The sequence below is a fragment of the Astatotilapia calliptera genome, chromosome 13 (assembly GCF_964374335.1).
Source record: "Astatotilapia calliptera chromosome 13, fAstCal68.1, whole genome shotgun sequence".
In the NCBI taxonomy this organism is placed as follows: Eukaryota; Metazoa; Chordata; class Actinopteri; order Cichliformes; family Cichlidae; genus Astatotilapia; species Astatotilapia calliptera.
The window spans coordinates 20,538,837-20,564,746 of record NC_137434.1 but is presented as its reverse complement, the minus strand read 5'-3'; the positions used below and the strand labels follow the sequence as shown (position 1 = coordinate 20,564,746).

Here is a 25,910-nt window from a genome sequence, read left to right as displayed (position 1 = left end):
AGAGAGATACAAGGGAGTGTGAAAGAGTAGTGCGCTGCTGAATGAAGTCACAAACCTTTTTAGTCAAGACAGCCTCTGAGGTGGTCATCTGAAAAGCTGATGACTCATTCATACATTCATTTATGTGAATCATTGCTATTCACTTGTCAGCCATTCTGTATTCAGGAAGAATTGCTTATAACAGAGGTATTGTTTTCGTCCTGCATCACAGCTTATCTGCCTGTGTCCAGGAAATGGCACACTGCACATTTAGACAAGGTTACATGAGCAAAGCCTGGCTGAGTGCAAAGATTCCTTTTCTTTTTGGCACAACAAATGGTTTCAGAGCAATGAGAAATGTATTGTTTGGGATTTTAGAAAACTTAATATTCCTCCTGAGCCGAGTTCCTGAGTATGTCTTCAAGGCAACTGCTGCTAAAGTCTCTAAACTGCCAGCACTTTTGATCTGTAATGCCTCTTAATATATTATATATCCATGCTTTTAACATCTGCATCAGTAAAACAACACTTCTTAAACCACACACACACACTTTGGTTTCACTGCTCTGACCTCATTTTATAAGCCAAATATATCTTATACCTGTAAGTAGGCACACACTTTTTTTGAAAGCTACACTGGATTTATCTTATAAGACTTTACAGGAGTTCAATTAAAAAAAATCCTATTGATTAGTTTGATTTTGCAGGGTTCTGTCTCCTGCATAAATACTAAGACCATAAATAGCCACAAGTGTACTATTTTCTTCCACAAGTTGTTGTCAAGTTCTTAACAAAAAAAAGGTGCCAACTACTAATTGTTGACTCAAAATGATCCATTCTTAATGAGAACTATTGTGTCTTTTCAACATGTGTCATTAATCAGCCTGTCAGTTATGACCCTGCTCTTTGCCATCAATACTTGCGTGGAAGGTTTTAAGGATGGAGCAAGAATCAATGCCACGTCCCTCTCCATACCCTCACAATGCATAATACACATGGACCATCTCTTCCTCCACTCAGGCAACTTTTTACAAAAAGTTTAATATAAATCCATAAATTAGAAATGAAGACAAACAAAATGAAAAATGTCATCAGAGACTACACTAGTAAAATAAAGAAAGAAACAGTGACACAATTTAATAAAAAGGATTTGTATTGTTTGTATTGTCAAACTGCACTACTGCATAACATACACAATACAAGTCATTTCCTGACTGTACAACATGCCATTATGAGTTTTTTTTTTCTTCCTGATAGCGATAACAAAAATGATGACTATATATATGTACACAACTCTGTTACAAGTTATATCGATCACTTGTGTCGAGATAAACAGCACTGACAAAAAAACAACTATGGTCATTTTCGTCTAGGATCTAAAAACCTTGATTGAAAGAAACACAGTCAAACACAACATCAGTACTTTTCCCACTAGAATTTGGTGATAAATGCAATAAATTAAACAAGAGAACAATGAGAAAGTTCAAATGTCACTCTTGAAAATGTAGGAAGGGGTCCTCTTGGGGATGTGGAGATGCCACTGCGCGACTGAGCATGCCTGTCGATTGTATTTCCCATGAATGAAGAAATTTCATTACTCTGTCCATCCATCCATCCGTCCGTCCATCCATCCATCCATCCATCCATCCATCCATCCATCCATCCATCCATCCATCCATCCTCTTCAGTACATCCCAGTGGTTTGCAGAAACACTCTCCCCTCTGAAACAATAAAAACGATAATGAATAAAATTTCAGCACAATAACATTTGTCAATTTCAGGGGAGACAAGCATTATTCTAACAGTAAAAGGCACGGTGCTGGATCCAATTCATTCACTAATTTCAATATCGAGAAGGTCCTATAGAGCCACAAGCAAAGATCATTAACAAAAGAACATTATTAAGGCTCAGTTGAAAGTGTTTTTCTGCCGCTGATCTCCATTTTTGGCGATAAAACTTCCTGGCACAAAGGAAGCACATCCTGCCCTGCTGTCTGACAGACAATTCCCCTTTAAATGATTTATTACTGGGTGTTAATTATGCAAATGATGTCCAAACAAACTCGTCATGAGGACAATTAAGACAGCCATTAATTAGTGGCCAGTTCTCTTCTTGCTTCACTGACATTCAATTAAAAATTGCTTTTGAACAAGCACGCTGTTTGGTATGGCGGTCTTGGCACAGCGCGGAGCAGAGGTGGGCTGAAACCATGCACTCTTTTGATGAGGCCGAGCTAGAGATCATGGCCATTTCTTTTTCTGTCTGTTTAAGATGTTACATGTGGGATTTTCTCATTAATCTATGAAGACAATAAAGGTGGCAAAATAAATATATTAAATGCCTGTCTCCATTAAACCGGCAACCTCAGAAAACTGTCTCATGCTTCATTTCATTTTGTTCAATTTCTCAGGAGTGGTCTCCCTGTGAAATCTTTGAAAACTCTTCCAGTAGACCGGTCAGTTAAGCATCAAAAGCAGTGAGTAGGTGAAATAAAGAAATCTCCTTCCCCAGCTTGGTCGATAGCTGCTAAATAAATTCCTGCCACTACGTATATGTATTTTTTGGGAACATTACGTCAGTTTTTAGCCATTAATATTAAATCAATTAGTCCCCACTTGTTTAAAATTTTAAGTTTAGTGCATTTCTGTTTGCATTTCCTGTATTAATCACATTTAAGTTGTCTTTTGGTGGCAGAACATTACAGCAGTGACAGCTTTTGTGCAGGATTTTTTCCACAATTTTTTTAATCACAATGTGACGCCTGTTTTCACCTCTACATACTGAGAAAGCTGCCTTCGTTATCTGGACACTTGTACCTTGTACTGTTGCCTTAGTGTCCACCCTGCTGTCATCGTGGTTGTTCCCATCCGAGTCCTGGGTCACAGGCTCTGTGTGGGGAGGGGCTGCTGATGATTGATGGCCTGTAGCTTGGCCATTAATTAATAAGGACACTTAATTAGAGGCTAATGAACAGTCAAGGCTACACTGTAGTGAAGGCTTGGGCAATATTAGATATGAAAAGAAGAATTACGAAGGATTTAGTCACTTAAATAAATTCTGAGTCAAAACCATTTCTGTACCTGTGTGTGTGTTGGCAGTGTGCAGGAGACTGTGCTCTGCCTGATCACGGAGTTTCACCTCCTCCTCCAGGGCCTCCTGTAGTCTCCTTTTACTCCTCTTTTCCTTCTTCAGGCGCTTCTGGATAAGAACTTAAAAAAGAAGAGGAAGAAAGGAACAAGCAGACGGCCAAGAGTGTGAAAGGATGTCAGAAAAGTTCAAACTTTGCAATCAAAATATTTAGGTGCTTTTTTTAATGCTTGACTTGCATGCAGTGTTGGATGCTTTCTGACCTTGGTGGATATTTGCAACAAAAGCTCTGATGGCACTTTGACCTTAGTAAGTGAGGTCAACATGCTATTAAAGTATAGCAAACTCTGCATTTGCTCAAAAACCCCTGCAACAGGTAAGCAACATCACGCGGCTCTTTCAGTTTTTGTGTTTTGTGGTCATTTTCCACCACAAGTTGCATGCTTCCCCACCTGGTGTGTCCTCATCAACCAAACTGTCCTTGATTGGAATTTTGTCTGACCGTGCCGTATACGACAGCTTTTGTAAACTTGCCAAACTTGATTTAGTTTGTAGCAGACTGCCAACTTTAGTCTAATTCACCTCTGCAGATGCCTTGAGGGGTAATATACAGTAGGTGTCCTCACTTCCTTATCTGATTTTCCCGATAATGGACGTCCTGTCAGCTTTACAAGTGGATTAGACCACTCTTGTTTAGCTGCACGGCCGATTTTGTCAGTGTTTCGACAGTAAAATCCACACCGTGCCAGAGTTAATAAATTCACGAGGGCCAAATGTAACACTCCAATCAACACTTGCCAACTAGAATAATTTCCAGAGACAAAATCTCGAGTTAGCACTGACATTTGTTTCTAACTCATCTGTATGTGGAGCAGCCTACCTCTGTTTTTCTGTTCCATGCTAAGCTGTCTCTCCAAGGTCTCTCTGAGCTCCCGCTCTCGGACCAGCTCCATCTTCAACTCTGTCCTCTCCAGCTGGTCCTGTTTCTCCTGCGCCCTGGCATTCTCTATGGCAACTCTCAGTAGACCCTGCTTGGAGACACACAGACACACAGCAACAGGTTACACCAACTAGGGCTGGGCCATATTATACCGTTCACGGTAATACCGGTATAATGTTAGGCAACGATAGGAAAATGAAATATCGCGATAGAATGGGAGTAAAACGCGCATGCGCAGTGCCTTTGTTTTCATACGCACATGGCCGATTGTTGAGTGAAACAGATGAACCAGAATTGGTTTGTAAAAATGGTGCAACTTCAGTGATGTGGAACTGGTTTGGTGTTTGTCCGTCAGATACACAACAAAGCACATTTTTTTGCAGAACATGCAAGTGGCCGTTGTTATTGTCATATTTGTCGGACTAAGATGCTCTTAAATCTGGGAGTAATCTGGGTCCTAAACTCCGTATACTTCAGGTCAGACAACACTGCAGCATCACTTAGAGTTAAAAACTGTCTAAATTCTTTCATCTTTAATAAAACGATCAGCATTGCTGCTTTACCAGGTGTAACTATAAAGTTTAACTTCCAGGCATCCATGAAAACAAAAGTTATTACATTTAACGGAGTTAGAAGTTAGCAGGAAGCTAGCGGAAGTTAGCTCGCTAGTTTCGCTAGTTACCTAAGCATGATATAGCATGTTCTGACGGAGAGATTTCTGAAAAAAATCAAACGTACAGCTCTGCTATCACTTCCAACATAAATGAAGACAGGAAACTAAACAGCAGTGACGTTTGTAGGGTTACTGAAGTTGGGCTAGCTGGTATATAATGATGTGCTACGTGATCGCTAGCGACACAGCTATGTTAGCATAACATAAACAGTGAAGCTGGAGGACGAACACTAACACTTTTCCACTTATAAAAGTTAACGTGAAGGTTCTTCATGGTTAGAGACAAATGCAATCGCATGGCAGGATGCTGTAAACAGACCAAACTTCAGTCAGGAGAACAACTGAGATAATCCATCCACAATACGAGGTTAGTCATTAATATACTGCAACAACATGGGAATAGAGCAGCTGCCAGAGAATTCAACATTAATGAATCAATGGTACAGAAGTGGAGGAAGCAAGAAGAATGAGTTTAATAAAGTTTGATTTATCTGACTGCTTTGTTTCGCTTAATGTGCCTTATAATCCCGTGCACCTTATGGTGCGAAAAATACGTACTGCACAATGCAGTTTAATGTTGCAAAGCACCTCTTTTTAACTTCAGTGGATATTATACATGGTTATGCTCAGGATATGTCAGCCCATTTCTACTGGAAATGCCTTTTGGTTAAACTTTCAGCAAGGAATTTGCATTTGCACTGTTACATTTTTATAAAGCTTTAATGTACATAAAAACCAGCTTCTTGTTTAAGTGAAAATAAATGGAAGGTTGTCTTTTTGCGCTAGTAATGTTGTGGAGTTGTATTTTGTCTCGCATCAATTATATCGTCGGTTATATCGTTATCGCAAATTTTCAAATATATATCGTGATAAATATTTTTGGCCATATCGCCCTGCTCTAACACCAACATTAAAAAAGTAAACCCTTTACCAGCTGAACCTTACTAATACAAATTGAAAAAGACGGTGTTTCTGAACATTTCATGTTAACATAAAAAGTCTCCTAATTGTAAAAGTATAACAATCACAATTAATCTTTTTTAGGCAAATTTAGGCAAATCTTTGTCTGTCATCACATTCGGTTAGGATTACCGAGTGGGAAAAAATGCTGGTCTTTTAACTGCCATCACCACTTCAGGGTCAGATGGGTTATTTATTTTCTCCCTGTGAAAACCCAACCAGAGAGGGCTTTCATTGTGACTATACTATAACAAAGATGTATAATCTGAGAAGCAGGTCAGCACACGCCCATCTGAATTACTGCATATCCTAAATGTCTACTATTTACCATTTCAGGAAATCCCAAAGAGTGGCTCATCTCTCTTCCTATTCATCTTGGGGTATAATAATAACAATAAAGCCCGGCAGAGCCTCACCTGGATGTTCGTGAGCAGGGTCTCTATGGAGGACAAGCCTTCCGGGAAGATGAAGGGAGTGTGGTGAAGACCTGCTGGGAGCTTCTGTCCTGCCGGGTAAGAAACCCTCTCACAGCCCTCCCTGCTTGATGGGGGTTTCTGGTAGACTTGTCTATCACAGCTCTCCCTGGTCGTCTGAGCGGCCAAGGAGGTGTTATCTGGAGGCAAGAGAGACAGTTTGATGTCTAGTCTGTAAGGCTGATGCACATCTGACTGAATCAGTTTACCACAGTGAGCCCATGGCTTTCACCTTCACACAGACTCTTAAGGAATCACACACAGGGGTGCCATCACTTCATTATGTGAAGTAAGGATCAATAACAAAATTATTAGAGCAAGAAAAGTAAATTACTGACCGTGGTAAATACCACTTTGAGAAAACAAAGATAAGGCTATAAGTGTATGAGACTTTCAATTTACACATTTATATTTATCATGATAACTGGTACGTCATTTACTCTAATATATTCTTCATCCACTAAGAGACAATAGAGAGCTCTGGAAAAAGCTAGAAAGTGGATCTTGATAGTTGATAATTTTAAATACAAGTTGACAAAGCGTATTTCATATAGATTATAAAAGCAAAACACTTCAGCTGAAAGCCTCCTGCAAAGAAGGAGTGATTTAAATAATGTACACGTATAAAAATCGATTCGATTTTCTTGAGCTTCCAAATGTATTTTGTGGTCTAGGCACTGTTTGTTTTTTTGTTTTTTTAACATCTATTCTCCTTCCAAAAGAGCAAACCTTTGAAAAGTGGCATGCATATTTGACAATACTTACTGTGTTAGTAATTTGTCTTACAACTGTCTCTTTTATCAAGTGTGTGCTTCAATCCTATTAGTATAGTATATCTTGGTTAATGTTTGTTTAAAATCAGCAAAAAAGATCTTCATTCTTGCGACAATATGTAATCAAAGCACAGAAATTTCTAGCTTACTAATATAATTTACTTAATTTCTTGTAAACACATCAAGCCCAACAGCAAATAGGTGTTTACACTAATTACTGCGTGCAAGTTCGTGCACACATGCACAAACGTCCTGGTTTGGGGTTTTAAAAATGTGGTTACCCTTTATTAGATGGCAGTCTGCCTATTGATAATGCACCACAGCTTGACATCTCCCATAAAACCAGCTAAGAACCTGCATTATGGATGACCATCTGTTTGTAAACCTGAGAACTGCGTGTACCCTATTCGTGACAGAGAGGGAGATGAAGATTAGCCATTTCCTGCATGTTTTTTTTCCCCCTTGCATCAGGCAGTTGCTCAGTTTATGCGTCTACTGTCTTCAGAGCCGCCGAGGACGAAGACGTCCTGGGAGTTCGGCAGTTATTGGAGCAGAGACGAGTGTGAACGTGCGATGTGATATCTGGCAGTTTTCTCTGTCTGTGACAAATGACAGTGTTTTCTCCACTTAGCTGACCACAGCATCTTCTGCTCCAAATCCACCCACCTTCCCCACACTGCCTCGGCCTCACGTCTTGGCAACTGTCACATTCAAGGTGTTTCACAGATGAGAAGCAATACCCCCCCCCCTCCCCTTTCTCCCTCTTTCTTGCTAAAAGCATTGCTCTGTAGAGAAAGGTAATTAGCAGGTGCTGGCGAGCTCAGCGGAGGGCATCCAACTACACTCCTGTGGCTCTCATACAGACGCACACACACACATATTCGAAGCTGCTGAAGTGCGCAGTCAGCAGCGTGGGCTCCCCAGGCTCCTTGGATGTGACTGATCCTTTATTGAGTTACAGTTTTACGCCTACTTTACCTCACACTCGCACACAGGTCTGGCATACACATACACACACAGACACAGCTGCCAGCTTGTTTGATCATTTACCCATCTCTCTAACCAAGGTCACTGTCTGTTTTTCTCTTTTCTCCCAACTTCTTCCCCCCCCCCCGTCTCTCTTACTCTTCTCCCACCCGTCCCCAGGGCTAATGAACTTCACCACGTGAAGACTGCCAGTCAGCGGAAGAGGGAAAAAAGGGGGAGTGGGGGGAGCGAAAGAGAGAGACAGTGAGAGAATAAAATTTTGCTGATGTTTGGTTAATGGGAGTGAGGTGTCAGGGATGGCCTCTGATCTTTGCTGCATGGATACGTTGTTCAAAGACCAGTAAAACAGCACACACAGCCAAAAACGGACTCGCATACACACACTCGCAGATTATCATACAATGGATTGACAGAATGACAGCGCTGAAGTGCTCTTTGAAACTCTGCTCAATCCACGATAAAGCCTATCCTGTGATGTTCTAGGTCAAGCACAAAAGTTTGCAATCCAGTAAATGCACATGCGTTTCATTTGCATGCAGGAAAATCAATTGAAAATCAATCACATAAATGCAACGTGTGATGCATGGCGCTCACGTTGTTGGTGCCCTCGCTGCTTTGTCAATACTGTCAGACACCTGACAGCATCAGAAACCGTACCTGGGAGGCCTTTGTGATTTTTAGATTCAATTACTGAATAATGCGATTCCGTATTAGAATACATTTACATGCACGCACACACGTACAAACTCGCATACAAACAGTCTCTCTCTCTTTTTCTCTCGCAGTAGATTTCTGCTGACTGTTTGTCCTTGAGCAGTCCTCATTAAGCTAATGCAAACCTCCCTGACAGAGAGAACCAAACAACTGACGTTGCAGCGCCGTGGCAACGCAGGCCCTAACGACAGGGAGGCAGTCGTTATGCAGATGAGGTCCAGCTGAGAGCGCGGGAGGCCGCCTGGCTCGTTAGACCGCGGCCTAGCAAATGGCTCGCTAATGTAACACCGCTTCCTGGTCTAATGGAGTCCTGTTTTGCAGAATTATTTGTCTTTGCTCCCCGCAGGGAGCCTGGGGGCCACTGACAGCAAGAAGGAGAGAAAGTGGAGAGAAAGGGTAAGACGGTGAATGCTCATTGACCTGTTACTGATATACTGATTTCTTTCTTGTTGAACCCTCTTTCTTTAAAAATAAATAATTAATGAGAAACTCTCAGATAGGTGACGGAGGTGTTTAAATTGCCTTTAAATAACAATGTGCTGTGGATGAAGGTGAACTGCAAGGAAACTGAATGCTTGCTGTTCTGCATTGACAGACCTGTTTCAAAGGCAATTCATCTGTCTGAGAAATAATCAGTAAGCATTATTAAATGACTAATGACTAACTATACAATATATTCTCAGAAAGCAGTTATAAATTGACCTTTGCAGTGAGGTCAACACACACTCTTTAAGATTTTGGAACTTCAAGCGCTGACTGTCTTACCTCTGTCAGAGTGGCTCCTCTTGTTCTCCTTGTTGTATTCCACTGAAGTCCCATCTGTATCTCTGCCCCCCTGCACCGAACCAGGAGAATGACCCAACACACTGTGACTTGACGACAGGCCGTCATGGAGCGGATCTGGAGAGAAAACATACAACGCAAAAAGGTTATTAACGGACTTATAGCTCCTGTTATAGCTAAGAAAATAAAATATAAATAATATATATATGTATGTATTTTTGAACAGATTGAACCTGCCACAATACTATGCGTACACAAGTGAGTACATACGTGTAGTTTCTGCAGTGCGTTCTGTGTGAGATGGTGAACTTGACACACTGCTGCTGTGATTGGACGACAGCTGAGCTTCCTCCAGTGAGGGAGACGGGGAGGGGCTGTCACGCATTCGCTCCTAAGAAGCACCAAAGTGGCACACAATTTCAACTGAAATTATGGATAATAAAAAGACACACAAAGCTCACAAAAATCAAACTTTACAAAAACGAGAATCCAGAAATCTACTTTCAGGTCTTTTAAGCCATCCTAACCAATCATCAAAACCATACTTAATAACATTATGAGATGAGACACTGGGAAAACTGTGAGTGATTTGTTAATTTGATGTGTTTTATGTGTCTCTTCAAACTAATTTATTTTAACAGGTTCAATTTCTTTAATTATACATAGCGGTTTATTTTTAAGCAAAGTCATCAACTTGGCGAAGAGGATTGCATTTTCTGTTGGTATGCAGCACATCTGAAAAATGCATAAATAGATATTGGATTGACCTGAAGCCAAGAAACGACTAATTATAGTCTGGTAGCGATCCATAACTTGATTCCTAATTTTGCACGTAAAGGATAGAGAGATTGAATCATTTAGAAGATGTAGAGATGAGAACTAGTTCTTTGGATGTTAAACGTTGGGAGAAATTTGTTTTAGCAAATGTTTTGTTTTGAAACAACATTTCGATGTAAATCTTAAACTCTGATTTCTTCCCTGAGCATCACGCGGACTCAGGCGATTACTGGCTCGTGGTCAGATCCACCGGGCTGATGGGCCTCTGAGTTCACCTTAATGACGGAGGTGGGAGCCCTGGCAGGGGGGTTGGCGTGGAGATGCGCCACGTTGGCCATGCTGGCCAGCATGCTCTGTCGGTTCATCTGGCCCATCGCCATGGAAACGGAGGCTGGCGCCAGGCTGGCAGGGATCAGAGGATGTGACATCATCATGAAGGGCAACTGCTCAAGAACTGGAGTAGAAAAGAATAAAAAAAAGAAGGAGAACAAGATGGAGTAAGACAGTCAGTTGGTTTTCATAAGTCAGACCAGGCTGGCTCGTCATAAATGTGGGGCTTCTTTCGTTTTACCTTCAGCTGTGTTTGTTTTATTTTTTTTACCCATCACATCTTAAAAGGCTTTCCTCTGTTCGGCCCAATGTCATTTACTGAACTGAAAATGCACAGCATCTCTCATGACAAGAAATAAATCTGAAAACCAGCGTCATTCCTCTTTGTTGTATTACCTGGATGACTGCTCTGCTTCTAAATCACAACTTGAAAATGTGCGTGAAAAAAATGTCGAAAGGAAGAAAAGGCAACAGAGTAGAGGAAGACACGGCTGTTTCTCAAAGGCTTTGATGGCCTCGAGATTTTTTCTGAGCGCTAAGAAACCTACAAATTCAGCCCTGCTGGAGTCAAGGGAAAAACACATAACTTTTCTGTTAGCACCCCGGTGTTCTTTACCATAAATTAACACGTTTTCAGCAGTTGAAACTAAACTCCTATTATCTCGGCCAATCTGTCGTTCGCGCTCTTCTCTTTAAGACAAGCATCCACTATCTTTAAAGAAAATCCTTCCTCTCCACAGCACCCTAGTGGGTTGTTGCAGTCCTTCTATTCATGAAGCAAACAATCCTGTTGGGGGGAGGGGTAGAAAATGACATAAATATTTATCATTTAATAAAAGGAAAAACAAAAACAAAAGAAACACAGGGAGGAAGTGGAACAAAAGAAGCTGATGGCAGTCCTGGTGCTGGGCCAGCAATGCACGCTGGGTAATTATAAACACAAAGGAAAAAATCTTGGACTCTATTCCGCACAATTGTCACAAATAATAGAACGAGTGCATGGAAACAAAAAAAGGCTATCCAAAGAAGAGAGATGAAATAGAACAAATAAAGAGAGAAAAGGGAAGAAAGAAAAAGGGAGAGAATGAAAGAAGGGGAAAAGGCAAACTAAGAAATAAAGGGCGAGGCGTTGACTTTATGAGTTGGGCTCGCTGGACATATGTGCAGTGCTTTGTGCATTTGGCAGATTAGTCTCTCACTTGCCCAAAGCAGAAACCAATCCAAACAAAAGATCTGTCTGAATGGAGCTGAATAACCAGATGCTCCAACAATCAACTATGAGCCAACTCTAAATATTAAGCCTTGGTTTGAAACCAGCGCTCCACTTTTGTCACCCCCCTCAACCCCAACTCCAATCCCACCTGCCTCCATAAATTTCATTTTTCTATCCCTCATCCTAACTCTGTTTTATCCCCCCCTCTCCACTCTCTCTGCCCTCCCATCACTTTCTCTTATGTTTCATTAAAAACATCAAAAGTCAAAGTGCCTCTCTTATGTTTATCCAAACAAACCATTACTGTAAACACACAGTTACTGTAAATTTCCCAGAAGATCTTGTTAAATGCAGAAATGGCTGCTCCCTGCTCTTCCCCAGCCCATAAGGTGTCACACTCAGCATTTGTGAGTGTGTGCGTGTGTGTAATCTGAGATTGCCTTTGTAGTGGTTAAAGCTCTGGTAGGGGCCTATCCTTCCCATAAGGCAGTGGGTGGCGGTATGGAAAAAACACATTGTGCTTATGTGTGTATGTATGCCTGTGCTGTTTGTGTGTGTGTGTGTGTGAGAGAGTGTGTGTGTTTCCACTTGACTCTATCATTAACAGTGATTAAGCTTTACAGGTTTATAATGGCTGGTGGTAACCATGCCATCTAACTGTGCACAGATGCAGGCAGTTGTAAGTGAGTGTATGCAATGGTAAACAATGCTTAATGTTGGGATTGTTTACAGACACAAGCACCGTACACACAAAGCAAAAAAAAAGAAAAAGGTAATAATGGGTTTAAACATACAGTGATTTAACTGTAAGGACATTTTTTAGGACATTTCTGTCCTAAAGCCTTGTGCTGTGCTCCACATGTTAAGTGTGTGTGTGTTTGTGTGTCTGGCTGATAGCATATTCCACACAGACCTCCATAAGCCCAGTCATCTGTCTAAACACACTGATGTCGCTTTAACCTGTCGATAACAGTGTGTGAGTGTGTGTGTGTGGGGGGGGTTGTGTGTGTGCGCACACGCGCGTGCTTGTGCCCGTCCCGCCATCGATTGTCCAGCGTTTGTCGTTTGCATTCAGGATAGTGAATTAGAGAGAAGACTATTGATTTGGCTTCAGCCTCTCATCTTATTCATCTCTCTATCATCCCCGTGTGCTTACTACCGTGCACCGATGCTCCAGATCTGCTGGCTGCTCTCCCTCGCTGCAAAGCCAGGGATGGGCACTGTGAAGGGAGCGGGTTTTTCTAACATATGACTAAAATAGGAGAATATCTGAACATGTAATGAGCAGCCAACAGGGATTCGATTAAAAAAAAAATGAGAAGGTGATTCTTTGCTTTCCAGGGGCAAACTGTAAATGAGAGCACACTCCTTTGTCAGCTCTGAAAGGCAAGACTTTTTCCAGAAAAATCCTGATTTCATTTCTCTCCTTATGGCAAACAAGTGTGACTAACAAAGCTGGTCTGAGTCGACACTCTCTCATTGGGATGACTAATAAGTACTAATGACTTGCCGGCAATGTTTTGAGGCCACAGAGCAGATGACCAACTGCGTTTTTCAGGAAATGATTCCTGAATCTTATTGAGTACCACAAATATGCAAACTAATCCAAGCTGGAGAAAATTCAGCCTTATAGTCAATTATTACAAGCTGGGAAAAAACACCACAGAAGCAGTAATTTATATAGATGTGTTTATATATTTGTTTGGATTACCTCACCCAGATATCCTTTGTTGCATTTCATCTCAAGATCTTGCTGCTGTTGTTTGTTTTTCTACTAACTGTCTCTCAAAGGAAACATACAGGCTGCAGAGGTGATGTCACATCCTGGTTTTAATCAGCCTGGTTCATAAACACAGCTGCTCAAGTTGTATTGACTTGGCATCACAGATGTGTTCAACAGTGTTATGCGGGTCGTGATTAACATAACACTCACACACTCACATATGCACGTACCAAAAAAAAAGGATGAGACTCACCCAGTCCAGGGTTGTGGTCGCCGTTTTCTCCGTTTCGCCCGCCATGCTGTTGGTTGCTGTGGTAACCGGCCATCGCCTCCAGTTTGATCTTTTTGGCCAGGGCAGAGAGATCTAAGAGAGAGAGACAGAGACAGATGCAGAGATGAAGAAAAAGAGGGAAAGAAAGAAAGAAAAAGAATCAATAAGAGCCAGATCAATGGCCCCCGGTGGAGGATTAGAGCAGTAGGTAGGCAGGAGGTTGTCATAGGAGGACAGGGGCCAGACATTCATTCTGACTGCACCGCTGCACTGGCCATTTAGTCTGCCAGGGAATCAGCAGTGATAGGAACAAGCCAAGACATTCATCTCTCCCACACAGGGATATCACATCCCACAGCACAGAGCACAGGATAACACTCAGCAGCGGCAGCAGCAGCTCCACCTTTCATCCAGAGAGAACTTCGTTATCGGTACGAATTAGACGCACAAGGCAAAAAGTGAAGATACTTTCTAATGGGGGTTGTGCACTTTTGGATAATGTGTAATAGAGAGTGAAAAAATGCGAGCCATGTTTTAATTTGTGCGTTGAACCCCAGAAGGTAGTTTGACCCTCAGATCACCCTGTAAAATAGAAAATTAAATATGTCTTGTGCTAACACAGTCAAACACGTTGAATTATTAAAGTTCAGACAAACCACACAACTGTGCAAACACGGCAGAGGAAACACAAACAGACCGTAAGTCTTAATTTCCTGGTCTTCAATACGTCTAAACATTTGCAACAAACTGAACTGCTGAGTGGTTTTCTACGCTCCCATCAGACGTGGTGTCTGAGGTGAACAGCTGAAGACGTCGACAGCCACAACAAAATCGTTCCTTTTTCTTCTCGTCTCCTCTTCTTCTCTCTCCTGCCCTCTCCCCTTCTCTCCTCCCATCCCCTCTCCTTACGTTACCTTTTCAAATGTCAGCATCACAGCGGGACATAAGCCACTGTGCTGCATGTGTGTGTGCGCGAGTACACGAGGGCGAGAAAAAGAGACTAAGGAGGATCACATCAAAGATTTTCCCCTGCCTTTTACGCTCAAATGTCCTCCCTCTCTCTGTCTCCTTCTCCCCTCTCATGTGGCCAGTTCTAATCAGTAGCACTGACATTGCCGCCGTGCCCTCTCCTTTGGTGGAAAAAGACTCTTTTTTCCCACTGAGAAAGATGCTCTTGAACGCTCGCGCAGACACAACGCACACACACACGCGCGCAAATACACATACACACTCAAGCACCTTTGAACAGTGAGAGGAAGCGGAGGCTAATAGAAAATGGCTTCTTTTGAGGCGGGGAATGAAAAGATCAGGTTGCAGTGAAGAGCACAAAGCCAAGGGCAACTTTGAGAGCGGTGAGGTGCCAACAATTACTTTTCTCCCTTTCTCTTTGCAACACACACACACACACACAAACACACACAGACTACAAAAGGGACTCAAACACAAAACCGTGACTAAAACAAGCAGCGCCATGGCCTTTAGCAGACTGCTCATCGAAAGTCAGAATATAAATGTAACATGCAGCTTCAGATTGTAAAAGTTTAAGTGCCAGATGTGCAAACACTTCAAATTGATCATAAATTCTAACTCATACTGAAAAGCACAAATAACGATTTAAAGTCTCCTTTACACAATAAGAACTTAAAGGTTTACAGTACCAAGCTAAACACATCCTCACTTCAATTATAAAATGAATTTCAAAGAGGTTTCAGAGCTTTTAGAGATTATGATTCTAACCCAGTTCAACAGAGGGCTTAACAGGGAACGCTGTACTTATAATTCAAGAAAAAAAGACCAAGCTTGCAAGTTATGAGTTGTTTCTCATATGTCAGCAGTGCGTATGCTAATTTTATTAATCAACACAGCGGTCACCTCCCCGAACCCCACCTCCTCATACTATTGATGAGGGGTAAAATGTGCCATCACGGGGGTCTGCTTGGAAAAGCGGTGAAACCCGCCCCATTCTGCATAAGCAACCTGTTCTTTTTTTTTTTTTTTAAACTGATGGGGTAACTCAGCTGGCTGCCAGATCACTGCTTTCACTCTGAAAGCTGAAGCAAGAACAGTTTTTGAACTTTGCTAACCGCTACTCTTGTCTGAAGCAACAACGTGTCACTAGGAGGGATTTGTCTGGTGAACCCTGACATCAGAAAAAATTGTGTAAAGGGGTGATTACACAGGCTTTCTCCTTTACTTCTTGAATATGGAATACAATCACAGATGTTTCCATTATTAAACTTTAATATTAGTTTTGTTTACTTAAATGTTAATGTCTTTATAAGTAACAGCTATACTAAAGTAATTTTCTCACCATATTAAATAGTTAATCTTGAAATACATGAAACTATGTGAACAAACCTTAAAAAAGCTGATTATAGATATTATTTGCATTAAAATCAAATTAATATATATACATTAAATAAAATATTATTTTGATAAGTGCATTTTCATTTATTCAAATTTTTTCCCCACATTTAAACATTGCACTGCAACTTCATACGTGTCAGTAATTACATTTTTTTTACTTTTTTAAATTAATAAATGTGCCTTCCTTTCTATTTCTGTTCTATTTCTGTTCCTGAAAGACCAGGTGGTTGGACCAACTGTTCATTCGTCTTTATTGACGATTATTTGACTGCACTACATATGTACTCCTCCTCTGATTGTCCTGCTTAAACAAATCATCTTTTTTCTACGTGCAGCAGCTTTTTTACATCAATATGCCGACTAAGGGCACACATCGGGATCGTTTGTGAGTCGCTTACTGTAGACAAAAAATTATTGAGAAAACACAAAATACCAGAACCTGAAAATATTGATTATTAAACTATCACAGCCAGTTAAACAAGGTGAAAGTCAAAATTTAATAAGAAATTTATTGTGATATGTGTAAAACAAAACTTGCTTCTTTCCTATACTCTTTTAAGAACATGCCCTGCACTACACATGATGCCATACTGGTAATTTAAGACACACACTGTCATAATAGTTTACTGTGCTCATGCACTGTTGTGATATTGTTTCTTCAGAAAATATGCTCGATTTATGTGTTTGTGTGTGTGTGTGTAGGTCTGGGTGGTCACCTGCAGGAGGTATAATCCCAGCATGCATCAGACCACTGTGAGACAGCATGTGGTGAGTCCCGCCCTCTGTCGCACTCTGCAGCCTCTTGGGCGGTCGTCCAGGCCTTGAACTGCAGGCGGAAAACACAAGCATGCATTAATAATTAGGCAGTTTAATACTTTACCCACTTAGTCACTTTTTCATGCCGAGACTGAGATGGGTGGCCCGGTTAAAGAAAGTGTCCTTCAGCCTGTAAACCTCTGATCCTGCTGAAGTGTCAACAAGCAAAACACTGAAACCCGACCGGTTCCAGGAAGGCTGCTGTACAGCAAATCTGACCTCCCTGTGGATACGAGCAAGCAAAAAACGAGTTTCCCTATGGCATCAATAAAGCACCTCATTACTGTTCAGCTTACTCATTCATTTGTTTGCTTATTAAATGTGTTTGCTCGCCTCCTCTTTCCTTCAATCCTTCCTTCATTCAGTCCTCTTTCCCCGCCGTGCCACAATTTTTCCTCAATAAACACTGACTACAAGCAGATTCACATGGATTCTTGTCTTGTGTGCGCGGGTGTGCGGTTTGATTGAGCCGGGCATGCTCAATCAATCTTAGAGGAAGTATGTGAAAAGCTGTCAGGCATCACTTTGGCTCTGACTAAACGGTGTGAATGTCCTGACAGGGGAAATGACACGGGCCACATCAGGCTTAATGACAACCAGCGTACCTCATCTCCTTTCATAGCAACCTGACATAACATGAGTCTGTGGGCAAGTGCGAGACAGAGCGAGGGGAACAAGAGGAGATGAAGACGGAGTGACCGAGCGCTGAAGAAACAGAGAGAACAGTTGAAAAGTTGATGCAAGACAAGGAGTGTAAAGCGAGAGGAAAAGGTGAATAAAAGGGAGAGTTTGAAATTGTAAGAAAAGGTGGGAAAGAGTAAAAAAAAAAAAAAGGGGGGGGGGGAGAGAGATAGACTAGCAGCAGCAGCTTCCTAGCGTGGGGTGTCTTTGAGCAGATTTTAATTAGAATCTAATCCAGCCGTCATTAAGGCCCCATAAACGAAGCTGTCAGTCAGGAGATTAATGGCGCCTCATTTGCATATTGCATATAATTCATCAATTACACAGCAGAAAGGACCAATCCCCTGTTGACACACCCACTGGCTGAGAAGGGGGGAGACGGAGAGAGACAAAAAGACAGAGAGAAAGATTGTGTAGTCACTAACTGTGGGAGAAAAACAGGTAGATTGTGAGTGTGTGTGTGGGCGTGCGTGTGCGTGCACATCGGAATGTGAGTGTGTGCATGAGCGGGGTCGTGTATGGGTTTGTGTGAGTGCGCGCGCGTGTGTATGAAGTGTTCAAAGGTTAATTTGATGAGCCGATGAGCTCCACAGTTCCTGCCCTCGGTTTTAATGAGTTGTTATTATTGTCTCTTATTATGGGCCCAGACCGACTGGGATGTGACAGCTGACATCAGATATCTCACACTATCACACACACACACGCAGACAGTGAGACGCACACAAGCATGCAGACACACTCAGGTAGATTCGCATACCCACGCACACGACATGAAAGACATACAGCAGGGATGTGTGAGTGGGATAAAGTTGTAAGTATGTGTTTTGTGTGCGTGTGCGCATGCACGTGTGTTTGTGTGGGAGTATGTGCAGTTTTTGTGAAGGTGGGGGGCGCATTCAAATTACAAACAATATTCTTTTGCAGTCCTTATAGAGCAGCATACTGGGCTTAACAAAAGCAGGAAATGTATTTTTAGGTCTCAGGTTTGAAGGTAAAGTAACAGTTCCACCGCAACTGATGTTGAAACACCTTAAATGAATACACACACAGACACACATGCACACAGACACACACACAAACAGATGCACGCAAACACACACAAACGCAGTAGTGAACATCAGTGGGGGGAAATAAAATACACAGAGACCAAAAGACCATGGTTGGTTTTTACTGCAGCCGCTTCCCTTTCCCTTACTACTGTTTATTTGCACACACTAATTAATGGCCTCTGCGTGTCTGCACTGATGGGTGGGTGTGTTTTGTATGTGTGTGTGTGTGTGTGTGTGCCTTTGTATATGTTGCATTTTAGGGGGCATAAAGAACTCAAACCTAATTTTGTGTTTAGTCTGCAAGTGCGTTGATACATCAAAGTGACCCATGGAGGGAGGTCTATGTGTGTGTTGTGCATGCAAGTGTGTTTGTGTGTGTGTGTGTGTGTGTGTGTGTGTGTGTGTGTGTGTGTGTGTGTGTGTGTGTGTGTGTGTGTGGTTGGAGAGCACCGGTTCCCTGAGGTAGGATTAATGAAAAAGCCTTTCATGGAAAAGTCATCAAGCTGAGGGGATGGAATGAGAGAGAGGAGGGGGGAGAGAGAAAACAGTTCATTGTGTGTGTGTGTGTGTGTGTGTGTGTGTGTGTGTGTGTGTGTGTGTGTGTGTGTGTGTGTGTGTGTGTGCAGAGGAGGGGGTGTATGGCTTATGACCTCTTTGTCTCAAACTTTAATTAAAATCTCACCCAGACGTCCTCCCTCATGCCAACGCTCTGGCCACACATGCACACACACACACACTCACACACACACACACACACACAGTTTTTTTTAAATAAAGGTGCTCTGTACATTGAGTTCTGCCCTCCAAGCTTAGTGTGTGTGTGTTACCTGAAACATGAAACGCCAAACATGGCAGCTGGAGCTTAGTGCAGGTGGAACAGAAACAAAACACAACAAAGATGACAGATCTCTATCCTTGCTAACACACACACGCACACACACACACACACACACACACACACACACACACACACACACACACACACACACACACACACACACACACACACACACACACACACACACACACAGGGGAAAGAGAAAAGTAATGAAAGAAGAGGAAGTGTTACAGTCAAAACAGTGGAACAGTGGAACAGCTACTAGCTTGGAGGGACTGAGGTGGTGATAGGTAGCAGCTGTGTGTGTGTGTGTGTGTTTATATGAATGTGTGGGGAGAGAGAGCGAGGGAAAAAAAAAATAAGAGAACTTGCTCAAACAAGATTTTGTTTTGAATATATTAGAGGCGCTTTACAGCTCCCATGCTCCCATCCTTTCAATCTGTGTTTATCACATGGGTTTGTATTCGCCGTCACGGTCCGGTTTGATAAATCATAATGTCGCTGCTGTACGCAGGAAGACTTATGTTGGTGGTTACAGAAGGCAGGGAAAGATTGATGTTGTGATCTTCCTCTCAAATCGAGGGCTGAAAAAGCTTTCTGCGCCATTGTTATTAGGAAAGCCTGCGTGATGATGTCATGAAAGAAGCAGGCAGGACAACACACACACACAGACAGACGTGCGCACGCACACACACAGTGGGGCTCGACTTTGAGGACGTTTGATCATGGCAAAAAAATCTGATCTCCTAAACTGATACCGCTTCACATTCCTGTCCCGCATTCCAGGGTCAAAGCTGTGTCAAGACTGAGTGTGTCTGTGCGTTTGAAAAGTATGTGTACTCCATTAAAACCTGTCACAGTGGAAGACATGGAGGCCCTCTCTATCTCATCGTGCTCGTCTCTATAAAACATCAAAAGAGCGATGAGGTTAAAGTTGAGCTAACCGCCCCAGCCTAACACAGACACTCGAACACACATGGGCATACACACAGCCCTCCGCCCCTTCATCCTAACACTGCTGACTTTGACAGTGAGTTATGGCATGGCAGTGGGGCTCAGCTCTGAGAAGTCCACCTTCCCATGCACACACACACACACACAGACACACAAAAACACTGGCTCGACACTGCCAAGTCGAGAAACACAAAGAGGGTGCTTTTGTTGTACTCTACATACCACTGTGTCTCATTCATCATTCGTCGTTTGATTTAAGTTCGAGTAACATTAACACCTGCTTCATATATTTGACTCTGCTTTTGTTGACGCCCCTGCTGCATGAGCTGCAAATAAAAGCGTGTGAATGCCAGCTGAAAATTACCCAAAAAAAGGATTTCTGTTTCCACCCAAATATATTTGTGGTAAATGGAATTTTGCTCACGCTATTAGAAAAAAAAAGGGGGCCTCTTTCAGCAGTATCTCCCAAGAAAATGTGACCTTGGTACTGTGGTTCATCAAAAATAACACACTATCAGCAGTTTTAATAGGGACAATTTCTTTGGAAGAAATTAGGTCCTCTGAAAACTGCTATCTGTCCAGTTGTTATCTGTAACATGGACTTTTTTCTGGAAAAATTGCCATTAAGTTTTGTTTTTTTTTTAAATGTCATTTTCCAATGCTTTGCACAATTACTTTTACCTCATTTTACAGGGTTGGAGGCAAGAATCTTAATGCAAATATGAGGGCAAACAAACCTATCTGCATGGTCCAAATCAGGTGCCAAGTTAAAAAAAAATGCATATATAGAAATAATATAAAAATGCATTATAAGTTGCAAACCTTAAATACAATTACTTATAAATATATATCCTGTGTTACTATTCAAGTGTGTTGTTATTAACGTAATCAGTTTGCCATGTTACACTACTTTTATGTAACATTCAGGAGGGTAGGCATATATGGACACTGCATAATGAATACTTATAGGGCATCTGTAAACTATATGCACACACACACTTTGACCTGAGCGAGCTATTTGATGTGTGTTACTAACAGAGAATGAAACTGTTCCTTTGTCAGGGAGAAAGAAAAGGATGGAGGATCAGGTTGCCTCCTACACGCCATGTTCTCACTGTGGAACTAATGTCATTTAGCAGCAAAGCCAGCAAACACACAGGCGTGACCATGTGAGTTCTGTGTGTGCGTGTTAACAGAGAGTGTGTTTGTGTGTCACCTATGCATGAATTATAACTAGGCTTTGAGTGAGGGTGAAGTCGGCCCTTCTTCATGGTTTGATGAGTCAGTGGTCAGTGTGTGTGTGTGTGTGTGTGCACAGCAGGAGTTAACAGTGAGACAAAGAGGAGAAGGAAAGACAACAGTAAACAGAGGACACTGCTTCAAAAAACCACTTCATTTTAATCTAAAAAAAAAAGGACCAATGAATAAACAAACGGCCCAAAGAATAACTAGCAGGATGAAAGCCATGTAAAGCATTCTGTTAGTCATGTTAAACTATCAGACAAGGCTGCTATTTTTTTCAAGCCTGTCTCACTGTAGTGAACTGGAAAATAATAAGTGATGGCTGTCTTAATCAGTAACAGGAACCTCAGTCAGCCTTGACGTGGTCGGAAAGCTGCATCATCAAAATCTCTGAGATGTTCTTGAAACTTTTCGCTTTGGTCAGAAATCTTTAAACAAAAGCCATCGTGAGTTTCACTTTTTACCTGCTATTGTATGTCGATCCGTCCACGCTGGGGATTACTTAGAAACTTCTAATGCAGGTGGAGCTGATACTAATGGCTACCGCAGCACACTTGAAGCCTTCAGACAAAGAATCACAGAAGTCGTTTGAAGATTTCAGACGAGTGATGTTTTAAGATCTCATTAAGTAAAGGCTGTTTGAGTGTTGTGTGGATAATTAGAGACGGCAGAGGATGTGTATTTTTCGGGGGTTGTATAACATCGTTCCCATTAACACCAGACATAGAAGAAATCCCCAAGCAGCCAGAAGATGCATCTGGATTTTGTCTTGGTTGGAGGGCCGCAAATGCTTAAGTGCAGGTGTTAATCCACGCATGTAAAGCTGGAAGCTGATTCTCACAATAGTATGTTTCTTTTTGGAGTTTTGTTTCTGGGCTTGCTCAACAAGTCAAAGCTTGTCTTAAATCCCACACTTTGACTTAAAAACCAAAAACGGCTTAAAGATGAAATAAAATGAGGGCATATCAAAACACTGGAATGATCTTACCTACAAACAGTAAATCTAAAGAACTGGGGGGAAAAAAGTAATTTAAACATTGCAGAATCGGTATTTTGGCATTTATCAGCGCACATCTAGATGCATTCTCCATCTCCATTTAATGGCAGGTGTAAATTGGATCATTCATGCTCCAAGGAGCTAGGATTAACCATCAAACAATATAAATTCCCCAAACTAAGACTAATCCACACTGCTCTGGATTCAAACTCATGCTGTTATGAGCATGTGGTCTGCACAACAGCAGACTGAGGCACCAGGAAACCACAAATCCCAGCCAATTTAGCCCCTTTATCCAAACATATCTGCTGCACACTGGATTGATGACCCATGTAGCTGGTCACCATCAGAGTTCTGCAAAACAGGCTAATTTACATAATCGCATCATAAATACCGAGAATTCATTTAATCATCTCCTCTGTTCTGATGCTCAGGGCTAAAGAGTGTTGATATGATAAGACAGCAAGTTATTAAGAAGGGAGAGAGAGAGAGAGGGATGGAGCGAGGGAGGCAAAGAGAAGGAGGGAGAGAGTAAAGGGATCAGTGAGTGAGTGAGTGAGCTTGTTCTGATTTAAGCTGCCGCTTGGGGCCAAATGAAAATTAATTAATTTCTGTGAAGAATCAATTTCTCAGAATGACAGTGTCACATTCAATGTGTGCAAGTGTGAGTGTGTCAGAGAGAAAGGGAAGTAGTGCGTGCGTGCATGTCAGCGCCAGAGATCAGACTCCCAGATAACATGAGAAACTTTTAAGAGTGTTTTTCTCATAAGGATTACTAAAATTCATTATCGCCAACACCATAATCACCATCACAGTGTTTATCATCCATAAAAATGGTAATTAGTAACAGCCCCAGCAGCAGCAGTGCTGTGGCAAATGAGAAGGGGTTAACTGGACCCAAGTCAGTTATTATCAAATCAAACACGAACTCCAATAAAAGCTAAAATAAATAAATAAACATATGGAAAATGTATTTTTCCTCATGCAGCAGCTTTAAGGAAACTGAGTTTGCTTTTAAATTAGTGGAATCATTTGTAGGCAAGTTCTGAAACATAACAGACACACTGTGTAGAGATACCCTATTAGATATAAAATAACACAAGGTCATTAGTAATAATGGAGTTTATATTATTATGTAGATTTTTGTGATCCTTTTCATGACCTGCTGACTGTTTGATCCCCAAATTTGATATATTTGTAGCTATCTGCTAACCCCACCTGCTGCACTCCCCCTCCCTCAATAATGAGCTGGGTAACCCTCCATCACACTGCCACCCTCCCCACCTTCCCCTCGCTCTCCTCTCCCCGGACCCCTGCCTCACCTTGCATTGGTACAGTCGTTGTAAAGCGTCTCAAAGTCCTGCCTGGAGATAAGTTTGCACCGGTTCACCCCGGGCTGGATGGCCCCGAGCCCCCGAAGAACCCGGACCTGCTCCACGTTGCACACCACCGGGGTAATGTCCAGCCGTTTCAGCTTGGTGTAAACGGTGTGTAGCCCGCCGACCAGGTGTTTGAGAAACACGTCGAAAGCCTGAGGCAAACAGATGAGCTCCTTGTCTTTCACCGTGAACGACGCCAGTTTGGCACCTTTCACCTCCACCAGTTTGCACTCGTTGTTCTGCGGCGTGCTCTCTACGGGCGACGCAGTGGCGTACACGGGCTTAGCGCTGCTGGACACCGGAGCTCCTCCGCTCTTTAACGGGGTCCCGTTCGGCAGTAAGAGGTCCGCCCTGAACTGGTGAAGCAGCGCCGGGTGCGCCACCGGAGGAGCCGGGGAGGAAGCGGCGGAGGTGGCCGCAGGTGGCGGAGAGTTTGTGGCCGGAGACACGGAACTTGGCGCCGGGTGGTGCCCGAGTGGAGCTGCGGGCAGCAGAGCCGGAGGCGCAGGAGTTGCCATAGTGGTCATGACCAAGACCTGGAGAATAAGTAAACTTCAAAGTCAACTATTTAAGAAAGTAACTTGGCCGAACACACGCATACACTTTGGAGAGTGTGAACTGCGCATGGAGCGTGCCGAAGAGGAGAGAGGGGGATGAAAGAAGAGTAGACGGGGTCCGTGTGTGGAAAAACAGATCACATACTTGAATCAGAATGAGCGGAGGCTTGTCTCAGAGCTGGAGATGCTACTGTCACATTAACATAAAGAGGAGGAGCCTGGGCTTATTCTTAGAGAGTGAGAGACGCGATCAGAGAGAGGAGAGGGAGAGAGAGCAAAGATTAGCCCACATAAACTTTGGATAAGCCTATTTATGAACGCCTAACGAAACGACACCTAAATATTAACGCCTCTGATGTCTGTAGCAATGCAATCTCCAGCTTTATAACATTTAAATCTCCATATTAGGGTAATCTTCCTATAACATATTTGGGTATAATTATTTTATCCTCGGGGGGGGGAAGAAGTAAATGACTGCAGTTCTTTTTCTGAGAGAAAATGTTTGTGTTATCCCCAAATACTAGTCTTTATGGATATCAGAGGGACTTTTAAAAATCTGATTATGACAAGCAGAGTGCTTTAAATAAAGTATTGAACGCCTTATTCTAATATATCAAATATTAGATATGTAGAAGTGGTAGTATTTGACTTTTGTGGGCAGTCTATTTTTCTAATTGCGCTGATGAAAAAATACATATTTTAGATTTATGCAGATCTGTCAATGAAATTAAATATTTGGAAAAATACCACCCCGCCGGTGTAGAATCTGATAGTGTTATCACAGGTGGATTAAAAAAATTCATAAAATGTTTTAAAAATCAATTAATAATAATAATAATAATAATAATAATAATGGATACTTTATTGATCCCCATGGGGAAATTACTTGTTTTTCTCTGCATTTGACCCATTCACTCAGTGAAGCAGTGGGCAGCCCACTAAGCAGGCGCCCGGGGAGCAGTGTGTAGGGACGGTACCTTGCTCAGGGGTACCTCAGGGTAGCCGTTAAAAAAAAAAGGCATAACTTTTTTTTAAAGGTAATTTGTGCTGCACCTCCTCTCTCTTATAAATGCAAAGCGGCTGTACAAGAGCTCGTACAGGGGACAGTAACCTTGGCTTGACAAATTGACCCCTTTACCCCAAACTGATTCCTTATACACACACACACACACACACACACACACACACACACACACACACACACACACACACACACACACACACACACACACACACACACACACACACACACTTCCATCATTTACATATGGAGCTTGCAGTCCTTTCAAAGTGGCTTTCACGGAACATTGTGTTGATAATGATCTCGGTCGAGAGGGAGAGAGAG

The 25,910-nt window shown here is 42.2% G+C and overlaps 1 protein-coding gene and 1 long non-coding RNA gene across 4 annotated transcripts; one reads left to right on the top strand and one right to left on the bottom strand.

The window, feature by feature from the left end:
* Window positions 1-1,114: 1,114 nt before the first annotated feature.
* dachc (dachshund c) lies at window positions 1,115-24,979 on the bottom strand. 3 transcript variants are annotated; one of them, XM_026190556.2, is made up of 11 exons: window positions 23,952-24,979; window positions 16,769-16,878; window positions 13,668-13,778; window positions 10,424-10,602; window positions 9,642-9,762; window positions 9,354-9,488; window positions 6,058-6,254; window positions 3,949-4,099; window positions 3,062-3,190; window positions 2,798-2,908; window positions 1,115-1,701 (listed from the first exon to the last, which is right to left on the bottom strand). In XM_026190556.2, the coding sequence occupies exons 1-11, from the start codon at window positions 24,533-24,535 to the stop codon at window positions 1,664-1,666; spliced, it is 1,866 nt and encodes a 621-aa protein (XP_026046341.1). In that variant the 5' UTR covers window positions 24,536-24,979; the 3' UTR covers window positions 1,115-1,663. The 3 variants fall into 3 exon arrangements, with proteins under 3 accessions (XP_026046341.1, XP_026046343.1, XP_026046342.1); XM_026190558.2 differs by having other exon boundaries at window positions 2,798-2,869; XM_026190557.2 differs by having other exon boundaries at window positions 3,949-4,096.
* On the top strand, window positions 4,495-10,855 carry LOC113035199 (uncharacterized). Its single transcript, XR_013900875.1, has 7 exons — window positions 4,495-5,048; window positions 5,978-6,153; window positions 8,034-8,117; window positions 8,935-8,984; window positions 9,438-9,516; window positions 9,598-9,629; window positions 10,355-10,855. It is a non-coding gene; the product is annotated as an uncharacterized LOC113035199 (long non-coding RNA).
* Window positions 24,980-25,910: the final 931 nt, after the last annotated feature.

Excerpts from the sequence above, each read along its gene's own strand:
- dachc (XM_026190556.2), bottom strand. The coding sequence starts at position 24,535 with ATGACCACTATGGCAACTCCTGCGCCTCCGGCTCTGCTGCCCGCAGCT. Across the intron at positions 16,879-23,951 it reads AACGACTGTACCAATGCAAG|TTCAAGGCCTGGACGACCGC; the intron begins GTGAGGCAGGGG and ends TTCCGCCTGCAG. Across the intron at positions 6,255-9,353 it reads GAGGAGCCACTCTGACAGAG|ATAACACCTCCTTGGCCGCT; the intron begins GTAAGACAGTCA and ends TCTTGCCTCCAG.